Source organism: Panthera onca, chromosome F1, assembly GCF_046562875.1.
Source record: "Panthera onca isolate mPanOnc1 chromosome F1, mPanOnc1 haplotype 2, whole genome shotgun sequence".
NCBI lineage: Eukaryota > Metazoa > Chordata > Mammalia > Carnivora > Felidae > Panthera > Panthera onca.
Window position 1 is genome coordinate 17,078,354 of NC_138355.1, and position 12,391 is coordinate 17,090,744.

Here is a 12,391-nt window from a genome sequence, read left to right on the forward strand (position 1 = left end):
TATTGTCCGAAGAGCAGCTATTAAGACTGTGCAGATTAATGCTTTATTAAGGTGGGTTGAGAGAGAAGGAAGGCATTTGAGTTGTAGCTGGTATGTGGCATCGAGAGGGAAGTGCTCTTCCTGCCTTAAAATCTGTACAATCCAACCATAAGTACATAAATAAGACACTCAGTCAATAGAGTAGAGTTAGTTAAATGGTGCTTAGTCTTCAGATTACTCTTTTTTTTTTTTATGTTTATTTACTTTTTGAGAGAGAGAGCGGGGGAGGGGCAGAGAGAGAGGGAGACATAGGACCTGAAGCAGGCTCTGTGATGACAGCAGGTGGTCCTATGTGGGGCTTGGACTCACCAACCAGGAGACCATGACGGGAGCCCAAATTGCAGACTTAATGACTGAGCTACCCAGGCACCCCTTCAGATTACTCTTCTTATTTTTTACCTTGAAGGTTCACGTTGGAGAAAAATGGCATGCAAATTTTATATTTTTATATACATGACCATAAATAGAAATTATAGTTTAAATCCACAGTAACTAAAAGCAAGTCATTTTTTTCTGCATTAATGTAGCAAAGTAATTTTCCCATAAGGTATACATACAGGAGAACCAACCTATTGCATAGAAAATAGTAAAATTCAAGTGGATGGTTGCATGCAATGGCTAATGAATTATTCATAATTGTTTGTATCAGTGTCTTGACTCCCTGCTGGAGGCAGCTATAAGGAATTGAGCTTTCTGAACCAGTGCAGCTAGTCAACACCAAGGGTACAGTTCAAGTGGGGTCTGTGGCTCTTCATCTTTAACTTCCATTCATGAATGTTAAAATATTATGTGTGGAGGCTTTTTATGTATTTATTTATTTGAGATGAGAGAATACGGCAACATCAGGGAAAACATGCTGTGGCTATATTATAGCAACAATAATGGTAATAGTACTACTTTTTTCTATAGTGGTTTGGTTTTTAAAAAGTTGCTATATTAGGGGTGCGGGGTGGCTCAGTCGGTTAAGCATCCAACTTCGGCTCAGGTCACAATCTCACGGTTGGTGAGTTTGAGCCCCGCATCGGGCTCTGTGTTGACAGCTCACAGACTGGAGCCTGCTTCGGATTCTGTGTCTCCCTTGCTCTCTGCCCCTCCCCCACTCATGCTCTGTCTCTCTGTCTCAAAAATAAACATAAAAAAATTTTAAAAAAAGTTGTCATATGTTGCATTTCATTTGATCCATAGGGTTGTCTCAGTTTAGTAGCAAAAGAAGTTAAGGTTTAAAGAGAATTTTGTGCATTGATTGGCAGAACTGGGGCTCAAAGCCAGGCTCTCTGGGTTTCATTTGAGCGCTCACCCCTCAGCTTTTCACAGCAGCAGTGTGCTGGGCATATGGTCTTCATGCTGCTGGATCATCAGAATGACATGGATTTTCAGGATGCCAGATCAGTCACGTAGTCGTCAGAAGAGAGAAATTTCTCTCCAGTGCTTTGTTGCACTTAGATACTCTTGTGAGGTCCAGAGAGACTTCCAAATAGCAGGATTTGGTTACCAAATCTTTTGATTTTTGCTGAGAATATATGTATCGGAGGTAGGATGGCAGGGGGCCAGTAAGTATGAGTTAGTAAGAAGGGAGGTTGGATACCTGAATCCATTTATTACTTAAAAAAAAACATTTTTTTAAACGTTTATTTATTTTTGAGACAGGGAGAGACAGAGCATGAACAGTTGGAGGGTCAGAGACAGAGGGAGACACAGAATCTGAAGCAGGCTTCAGGCTCCGAGCTGTCAGCATAGAGCCCGGCACGGGGCCCGAACTCACAAACTGTGAGATCATGACCTGAGCCGAAGTCGGATGCTTAACCGACTGAGCCGCCCAGGCGCCTCTCCATTTATTACTTTTCATGCAAAGTTCTGTTTGTTTAATAAAAAAAGTAGAGAAAAATGTTAGATGTATCTGTGGGCTTACTTTTCAGTCAAACACATGGTAATTGTTATTTAAAATATTTGATACATTATATTTTGCTTTAATAATGTTTCAAAGGGATTGTTACTAAATCTACATTATAAATAGATGGCCATAAACATGAGTTGAAACAGATCTCAGCAGGAAGGTATTAAGTAACTAAACTTCTTTCTTCCATTTGCCTTTTCCCCCTTCTTCTTTACCTCTTTTTTTTTTTTAAGAAAATATTTTATTGATTCATTAAATGGCATTATTCAGGCATTTAAGATGTGAATATTTATTTGTCTTTGGCATCATCTGTCTATACATCCTAAAATCTCATTCAGAGTCCTAATAGCTCAAACAGATTCCCTCCCACTCTGTGCTATGGACTTTTGTTTTGTTTTCCCTTTATCCATATTGATTCTCAAGTTAACTTCTTTTTTCTAGGTTTTGGTTTTAGACACAGAGTAGATGCTGTCCTTGTTCTGATTAAATTTTAAGTGATTATTGAAACCATAAAAACTAGAAAATATTCTAATATAGTTCCTGGAGAATATTAAAAGGGTATTTCATTATATGTATTTAGAGAGTATTGGTCTCTCTTTTCTGAACTCCAGTGTAGTTAATCTGTTCCCTTCTTTAATGGTCTTCTACGTGCATGTCTTTATCTTCCCATTAGATTTCAAACTTCTGGTGTGAAACTAGTGTAGGGTGATGCCCACAGCATCTCCCCAGCACGTTTTAGTTTCTCAGTGAATTTTTTTAATGAATAAATAATATTATTTATTTCAGATTGCCATTTTCGGGATCAATGCAAGTTTGTAATTTCACTATTATTTATTTTAGTCACATATGGTATTCCAAATGAAACAGTCCTTTGGAATCAAGTAAAGCTTTAATTTAGTTAAGAGGCTGTTCAGTGTCGTTTCCTCTGTTAGACTTTACACGAGCATTTGCAAAATAAATTATGTGTAGTAGGGGAAATTTTAATTTTATCTCCAATTCTAAAAGATCAGTAGAGCTAAAGTCTTGGGTTCTGTAGCATTCTCACTGGACTTTGCCATTTTTATAAGCTGTTGTTCCTTGAAATCCCACTGTGTTGAAGCTCTGTTCTGCCAGATTTTTACAAAACTCATAGTATGACCTATGCTATTATCACCCACTGAATTGTTGAGTAATGTATCCTGACTTGAAGTCAGTGTTTCTCAAACCATGGTGGACATCAGAAACCCCTGGAGTTTGTTAAGAGTACAGATACTGCAGGGGCACCTGGGGGGCTCAGTTGGTTAGGCATTAGACTCTTGGTTTTGGCTCAGGTCGTGATCTCATGGTTCATGGGTTTGAGCCCTGTGTCTGGCTCTGTGCTGACAGCTGTAAAACCTGCTTGGGATCCTGTCTCTCCCTTTTTCTCTCTGCCCTTCCCCTGCTTGCTCTCTCTCTCTCAACAAAATTGATAAACATTAAAAAAAAACAAAGTGCAGATACTGCACATCTTCCCCTGGGCATTCTGAATCTGTAGATGTAGGATGAATCCTGGACATCTGTGGATATATAACGCTTTCTGGTGGTCCTGGAACCATTTTTGAGAAACACTGCCATTGAGTCAGAAGTTTATTTTGAATGGAATTTTGTGACTTTTAAAATGATGAATCTTCCAGAAGTTGTGAGGCATTCTAAATGCATTTAGGGGTGCCTGGGTGGCTCAGTCGGTGCGTTCGACTTTGGCTCAGGTCATGATCTCCCAGTCTGTGGGCTCGAGCCCTGCGTCCGGCTCTGTGCTGATGGCTCAGAGCCTGGAGCCTGTTTCAGATTCCGTGTGACCTGCTCTCTCTGCCCCTCCCCCGCTCCCACTTTGTCTTTCTCTCTCTCAAAAATAAATAAACATTAAAAAACCAAATGCATTTAAAAGCTGTGTTATAGGTATATTAATGAATTTGACATTGCACAATCAGTACTGGTTTATGTGGCATTGCAGATGTAATTATAAAATACTTTCTTAGCTGCATTTTTTTTTATTGGTCTAGTGTATATTAACATGCACTTAAAACACAATTATTATTTGTTAAAAAACTCCCATTTTAAATAAACTCTCACCTATCAGGAACGAGAACAAAAAACCTCAAGCTTCAGTGTTTTTTCTGCTGTTAATTTCTACATACACAATATGTATCTCTACTTAATCCTGCATTTTATGTGTGACCTTTTATTGGAAAAAATTTCAGGATATTTAGAAGGCATGGTCTAAAATGCCTTTCTTACCTCTAATAATGGTCAGTGTTTGATGGTGCTAATATTGATCTTTTTTAAAAATTTATTTGTTTTGAGAGAGAGACAAAGTGTGTACACGCCTGTGCAGGTGAGAGTGAGAGTGAATGAGGCACTGAGAGAAAGAGATAATCCCAAGCAGACTCCCAGCTGTTAGTGTAGAGCCCAAGGTGAGGGTCTATCTCATGAACTGTGAGGTCATTCATTACCTGAGCTGAGATCAAGAGTCAGACACTTCTGTGACTGAGCCACCCAGGTGCCTCACTGGATTTTTTAATTACCAAAAGGAGTTTTCTGTATCAGATGTTTTTATAAATACTGACTCTCTGAAAATGAATGTGAAATGAAAATACAAAGTAATTTAATGTAAACTTTTATTGATTACAGCTAAATGAATGAGTGACATATTCTAGTGAGGTCATTATGATAATACACCTGGATTAATATTCAATATAAGGGGCCTTCCCCCCTCCCTTTTTTTTTACATTGCACATGATTCTTTTATAAAGTGGGCCTAGCATTCTTTGGACATGTGATGCACTGACAGGTTGGGAATTAGGGGAGTTACTGTGGAACTTGACTTATAAATTTGTAGGTAATCAGAATTATGTAAAATGCCTTAATCTATTATTTCTTTTCTTTCTTTCTTTCTTTCTCTCTCTCTCTCTCTCTCTCTTTTTTTTTTTTTTTTTTTTTAGGGACTTTCTCCCTCGAGGGTCGGGCATTGTAACCAGACGGCCTCTTGTGCTGCAGCTTGTTACTTCCAAAGCAGGTAATAAATAAGGATGTTTGCCACATGAGTGAGCACATTGCTGTAGTACCTGTTGCCTCCATTCCTGGGTGTTGGGTTGTAGCAACAGAAATGTTTTTGTGAACCCTTTGCTCTGGGTAGTGGCCTGCATTTCTCTCCAAATGCTCTCTTCTTCATTGTTCCTTTAATTCCTTTGATTACATCACAAGGAAAATCTATTTGTGTGTAGGCTTTTAAAACACCTACTATTTGTGTGTAGGCTTTTAAAACACCTACTATTTTTTATGCCAAGAAAATAATGTATATGTAATTATGTATATATATAATTTTTATTTATATAATTTTATAATACAGTTTAACTACTAATACTTTACTGGTTTACTTTCTTCCACAAGTGTGTGTGTTTGGGAATTTTTTTAAGTAACAATTCAACATCCATCTAATATCTGTATTTGTATGTACAAGTGTATGTGTATCTATATCTACGTCTAATGTGCTATGCTTCCCCTACTCCTTAACACCATGATAATTTGATAGGTAAATGAGCTTTGTTTTCATTCTTATTTCTTAGCAACTGGTGATGTTAGATTTTTTTGTGTTATTTGGTGTTTATATTTCTTTTATGAATTGGCATTTGTATCTTTCCCTATTTCTTCTTGAGGATTTTTACTACTTTTCTTACCAATTTCTTTGAAAGTACTCATAAAAACCACACCTCATGAATTGCAAAAACGAAAGTTATGAAGTTTTACCCCTATGTTTTCTTCTAAGAATTTTATAGTTTTCCTCTAACATTTAGGTCTTTGATCCATTTTGACTTAATTTTTATATATGGTATGAGGAAAGGGTTCAACTTCATTTTTTGCATGTGAATAGCCAGTTTGTCCTAGCATCATTTGTATGGTTTTGACACTCTTATCAAAAATCAGTTGGCCATAAACATATGTTTATTTTGGGACTCTCAATTCAATTCATCGGATCTGTATTTCTATATTTGTGCCAGTATTGCACTGTCATAATTACCCTTGTTTTGTAGTAAGTTTTAAAATTGAGAAATGTGAGTCCTGTTTTGTTCTTTTTCAAGATTGTTTTGGCTACCCTGTGTCCCTTGAAATTCTGTGTGAATTGTAGAATCAGCTTGTTTTATCTCAGCAATGCAAGATTGGTTTAACATCTAAAAAGCAATTAATGTAATGTATCATATCAGTAGAATTAAAAACAGGAAATCACAGGATCATCTCAACAGATTCAGAAAAGGCATTTGAAAAAGTCCAACATCCCATCATTATAAAAACACTCAACAAAATAGTAATAGAAGAGAACTTCCTTAACCTGATAAAGGTCATAGACTATAAAGCCCACAGCTAACATCATATTTAATGGTGAAAGACTGCATGCTTTCCTTTTAAGATTAGGAACAAGGCAGAGATATCTACTCTTGCCACTTCAGTTCAGCATTGTGCTGGAGGTTCTAGCTAGGGCAGTTGGGCAAGAGAAAGAAAGAAAAAAACCCCATCCATATTGGAAAGGAAAGAGTAGAATGATCTCTATTCATAGAGGATATGATAAAATATGTAGAAATTCCTAAAGAATCCACCAAAAAACTATTAGAACTAGTAAATGAGTTCAGCATGGTTGCAGGATACCAGATCAATGTACAAAGATCAATTGTATTTCTATAAACTTGTCATGCACATTCAAAACATGAAATTAAGAGAATGATTTCATTTATAATGGCATCAAAAATAATACACTCTTAGGAATAAATTTAACAAAGGAAGTGTGAAATTTGTACTCTCAAAGCTATGGAACATTGTTGAAAAAGACTATAGAATATCTAAATAATTGGACAAGCATCCTGTGTTCATTCATTGGAAGATGAATGTTGAGATGGCCGTGCTTCCCAAGCTGACCTACTGACTTGATGCGATCCCTATAAAAATCCCAGATGACTTTTTTGGGGGTAGAAATTGTAGATATTTTTAACCATTTTTTAATATAAAAAAAGTCTGTACTAAGTTTGATCCAAAGGAATGGACTTACATGCTATCATTTGATAAAAGTAAGTTACTTACAAATCTACAATACATCAGCCACTATTCTAAGCTCTGAGATATGGCAGTAACTAGGACAAAGTCCCTGTTCTTCTGGTGATTTAAATTCTGTCATAAAATTTTTGACGTATTGAAGTTTTACTCTTTATGGTTGTAAAATCTATACATGTATCTTTCACAAAAAGTAAATACTTCGCACACTTTTCTTCCTTTTCATATGTAAAATTATCTTTAACATTTAGTTCTCTTTTTATCTGAAATTTATTTTCATGTATACTGAACTATTTTTTTCAGTCTCCTTTATCTTCTATCTCATTCCTACTGCAATCTATTTATGAAGATCTTTTCTGTTTTATTGTGCCAATAACACAGTGTTTTACTTTTGTGGATTTATAATTTGCTTTAATATCCATCTGTCATGTTTGTAGTCTTCTGCCATTACCTATTTTTATTTAGGAGCTCTTTTCTATTTGGCAAAATTTAGGATAATTTTATAAAGACAAAGCTATTGCCACTAAAATTATTTTAAACCTATAGATTCATAAAGAATAATTGATATCTTTAAAATATTCACTTTTTTTCTAGTCCAGAGATCATGCTATATCCTTTCATTTGCTCAAATATTCTTTTTCCTTAGTAAAATTCGTGATTATCTTTATATAGCATCCGTGCATTTCTAGTTAGGGTATTCATATTTAGTTCATTTTGTTCTTGTCATTTGAGTAGGGTTCCCCCCCCCCCCCATTTTCTTTTCTTTTCTTTTCTTTTTTTAAATATTTATTTATTTATTTTGAGAGAGAGAGAGAGAGAGAGAGAGTGCGTGCTGGGGAGGGGCAGAGAGAGAGAGGAGGGAGAGAATCCCAAGCAGGTTCCATATTGTCAGTGCGTGGAGCCTGATGTGGGGCTTGAACTCACAAACTGTGAGATCATGACCTGAGCTAAAGTCAAGACACTTAACTGACTGAGCCGCTCAAATGCCCCTACATTATATTTTCTAATCTCTCATTGCAGATTATGTTAACACTGCTATTTTTACTTTTAATTTTTAAATTAACCATTTTACTCTACATTTGACATTAAAGCATTTTTTTAATTTTATTTATTTATTTTGAAAGAGAGGAGAGAGAGAGTAGGGGAGGGGCAGAGAAAGAGAAGGAGAGAGAGAATTCCAAGCAGTCTCCATGCCATCAGAGCAGAGCCTGAGGTGGGGCTCAAACTCATGAACCATGAGATCGTGACCTGAGCCTAAACCAAGAATCAGTGGCTTAATGGACTGAGTCACCCAGGTGCCCTGACATTAAATATTTTTAATTGATTCTCTTGTGTATTTTAGTTATATATATGTATATATATATATATACATATATATATATATATATATATATGTATATATATATGTATATATATATATATGTATACATATATATATATATATACACATATATATATATGATATATAATTATATATAGCTATATAGATATGTAGATCTATAGTTATATATAGATCTATATAACTATATCTATATATCTATATCTATATCTATAGTTATATATATATATATATAGTTATTTAGTTATATATAGAATTTCTTAATTTTTTTCTATAAATGCTTACCATGCAAATACTGAGATAGCTGAGATAATAGATAATCTCCTTTGCACTGGGGATTTTTGGGTGAGTACTTACATGTTGAGCTTTTTTGAGAAGGTACCTCACATGCTTTTTCCTTATACCTTTTTGTTAACAGTCTCCCCATCTTGTTACTTCTAAGCCCCTGACCATTCTGTCATTAGTTAGTGAGGATCATACTTCACACACCACCTCTCTTTTCATGCAAAGTAGACTAGAAATTCTTCCCTTAGGGAAAACCTGCTGTTTTCACAATCATTCTTGAACCCCAAATTGGGGTTTTTATATTGCAACACTATATTCTAGCTGATGCCAGCTAAGAACTCTACTTATTTTTTTTTTCCACTCTAAGTGAATTGTTCATAGGGGAATCCCATGTATGACTATAGGTTTGGGTTGATGGGGGCTAACAATGGCTGAAAGAAGCAAGCTGGGATAGATGTCACTGCTGTAATTTACTTGTGCCTTTGGATCCTAATTGGGATCAGTTCTATAAATATTACTTACTGTTTTTTTAAGTTGATTTATTTTTGAGAGAGAGAAAGAGAATGTGTATGAGCAGGGAAGGGACAGAGAGAGGGAGAGAGGGAATCCCAAGCGGGCTCCATTCTGTCAGCACAGAGCCCAGTGCAGGGCTCGGTCTCACAAACCATGAGGTCATGGCCTGAGCCCAAATCAAGAGTCGGATGCTTAACTGACTGAGCCACCCAGGTGCCCCCATAAATACTACTTTATCTTGATAGTTTCATTCATTCATTCATTCATTCATTCAGTGCTTATTGAATGACTCCTGTCTATCAGGCAAATAACCCTGGCAACATGGAGCTTATGTTCTAGTTGGGGAGAAACCAACAACCACCCGAAAAACAAAATAAAACAAAATAAAAAAACTCAACACCATAGAATGTTAGATGATGAAGAAAGTGAGCATTCAATCCATGCCGACGTTTATGTAGGCAGAGGGAAGTTAGAAGATTCTAAGATAGGAGCTACTTGTGTGGTTGAAGTTTAAAAGAATACCAGTAGGGCTGGAGTGGAGAGAGGAGGTAATGGGGAGAAAATGGGGTAAAGAGAGACAGCATTGCTGAAACAGTTGCTTGGGTAGGGTCTTGTGAGCCTGGTGCCTTGAAGGAACATGATAGTAGGATTAGGGCCTTAGAGTAGGTGCCCCTGAATGTAAGACAATGAAATAATAGAGTGACTCAGGGATTGGTTACTGGGTTGAGATAATTCTTTTACTCATGAGGAGGATGAAGGGATACCTTTTCTATTACAACCACATGGAAAGAAGAAACTATGGGAGAAACTAGTAGTAAGTCTGTACTTGTAGTGGTAGAGTTGTGAGATTCCTCGTGTGATGACTTTATTTTTTCCAAAAGGAGATAAGATATTTGCTAATAATGATCATTTTTTGTTCTCATTTCCGTTAATATGTCTGCTATTTCTCTTTAATGTCTGACCACATTAACCAGGAACTCCAGAACCATGTTTTGCTCCCAGTGGTGTGTGTCTTGTGTTAAATTATGCATATACTATTTACTATTTGTTTTTCCTGGTAAAGAACTATTTTATTCCTAACATTTAAAAATGTTTATTTATTTATTTTGAGAAGGGCAGAGAGAGAGAGAGAGAGAGAGAGAGAGAGAATCCCAAGCAGGCTCAGCACTTTAGTGCAGAGCTGGCATGGGGCTCGATCTCACAAACTGTGAGAGATCATGACCTGAGCTGAAATCAAGAGTCAGATGCTCAACCAACTGGGCCATCCAGAGGCCCCTTATTCCTAGTTTTAAAAATATTTTAAAACCTAATAGGTAGATATATAATTTTAATGAGTGACATTTTGGCATTTATTGATATAATCATTTAAAAAACTCTTTGATATGTTCACCTTTACATTTATAGATTTCTTATTTAAGCATTCGTGCATTCCTAAGATACATTTGACTATAGTAACTTATTCTTTTATGGTACTATTAAAGTAATTTCACCAATTTATCTTAGGTTATTTACATTTATTTATATATACACATATCTATCATCAGGTTATCAAATGAAATCTGTACTGGTCAGCATAAAATCAATTGAGTAAATGGGGCACCTGGGTGGCTTAGTTGGTTAAGTGTCCGACTTTGGCTCAGATCATGATCTCGTGGTCTGTGAGTTCGAGCCCCACGTTGGGCTCTGTGCTGACAGCTCAGGGCCTGGAGCCTGTTTCAGATTCCATGTCTTTCTCTCTCTGACCCTCCCCTGTTCATGCTCTGTCTCTCTCTGTCTCAAAAATAAATAAACGTTAAAAAAAAAATCAAAATCAATTGAGTAACTCTTTTTCTGTCTCTTGATTTTTTTCTACTAGGCTTTGAAACTCTTAAAAACCCAGTGATGCATTTTCGTTTCTGTTTCCAATTAAGGAGGGCTGCTAGCCTGGCTTTTCTACAGAGGAATGTGTCTTAGACTCAGGGGTTCAGAGACAGCAGCTGTGGGCAGTATGAGCCTGGGAGAGGTAGACCTGAGGCTGTGGTTGCACTGGGTCCTGAGGCATGGGATATCAGAGCACACAGGGGGTATTCAACATCATGTGGATACTTCCTGTTCTAATGCAGAGATTTTCCTGCTGTAATTCTAAGAAACTATTATAAAAGTGTAGCTAAACCCTAGACAGTTACTATTTAGAAAGCTATAACACTTAGTGGTTGCCATTTTTTGAGCGTTAGTTATTATCATGTAAGAATCTTCTGAGATAGATGTTATGATTCCCATTTTATTTTATTATTATTATTATTATTATTATTTAATGTTTATTTGTTTTTTGAGACAGAGAAAGACAGAGCATTAGCAGGGGAGGGGTAGAGAGAGGAGACACAGAATCCAAAGCAGGCTCCAGGCTCTGAGCTGTCAGCACAGAGCCCGACATGGGGCTCGAACCCACGAACTGTGAGATCATGACCCGAGCTGAAGTCGGACGGACGCTCAACCAACTGAGCCACCCAGGCGCCCCTATGATTCCCATTTTAGAAAAAGAGTCCCAGCAAAGTTAAGCGATTTGTCAGAGGCCACGCTGTTGGTAGGAGTAGGGATTGTTACTAATGTCTTTCTGACACTAATAATATTGCATTTTAAAAATAGGAAACTTGAACTGTTTGCTTTATTTTTTATTAAGTAAACTGTATGCTCAACATGGGGCTAGAACTCATGACCCCCAGATCAAGAGTCACATGCTCTACCAACTGAGCCAGCTAGGTGCCCCTTGAGCCACTCCCTTTATAATTACAGGATACACTTTATATTTGTATTGGGCTATTTTTTATGTAAGGAAGCATAAATATGTGAATAGTAAATACATAAATTATTTGATTAACTCATAATTATCATTTACTTCGCAACATGATGCTCATTTACTAACATTTGACTGCTTGTCTCCACCTGCTACGTATTAGTTGCTAAACAAAGCCAAAAAGTTAATTACAGACCCTAAGCCTTATTCTGTGTAATTTGTTTTGGGAAATTTAGTACTTAGTACAGGAGAGCATTCTAAGAAATCACACAGTGTTGTGAGGAAGGTGAGAAAAAAATACCATCTCTGTTTTATTAACAAAGATAACATTTTTAAGTGATAAGGTCTTGATAGTTTGGATTTAGAGAGAGGGATTTCTGAAGGTTTGGCTTGGGAGGACAAGAGCTGGACAAAGCACTGATGAAGTGTTGGGTAAGGACTGGGGTGTCAAGGGCAAGCGAGTAGGTAGGGGGTCTTGCTAAGACAAGGGGAC

The 12,391-nt window shown here is 36.7% G+C and overlaps 1 protein-coding gene across 10 annotated transcripts in view; it reads left to right on the forward strand.

Annotated features, from left to right (window-relative positions):
• Nucleotides 1-12,391, forward strand: part of DNM3 (dynamin 3) — a 573,673-nt gene that overhangs the window by 86,663 nt on the left and 474,619 nt on the right. For all 10 annotated transcript variants that reach the window (XM_060643523.3, XM_060643524.3, XM_060643514.3 and 7 more), the window contains exon 2: nt 4,891-4,964. In XM_060643523.3, coding sequence (XP_060499506.1) covers nt 4,891-4,964 — 74 coding nt within the window. The remainder of the gene's footprint in view (nt 1-4,890; nt 4,965-12,391) is intronic.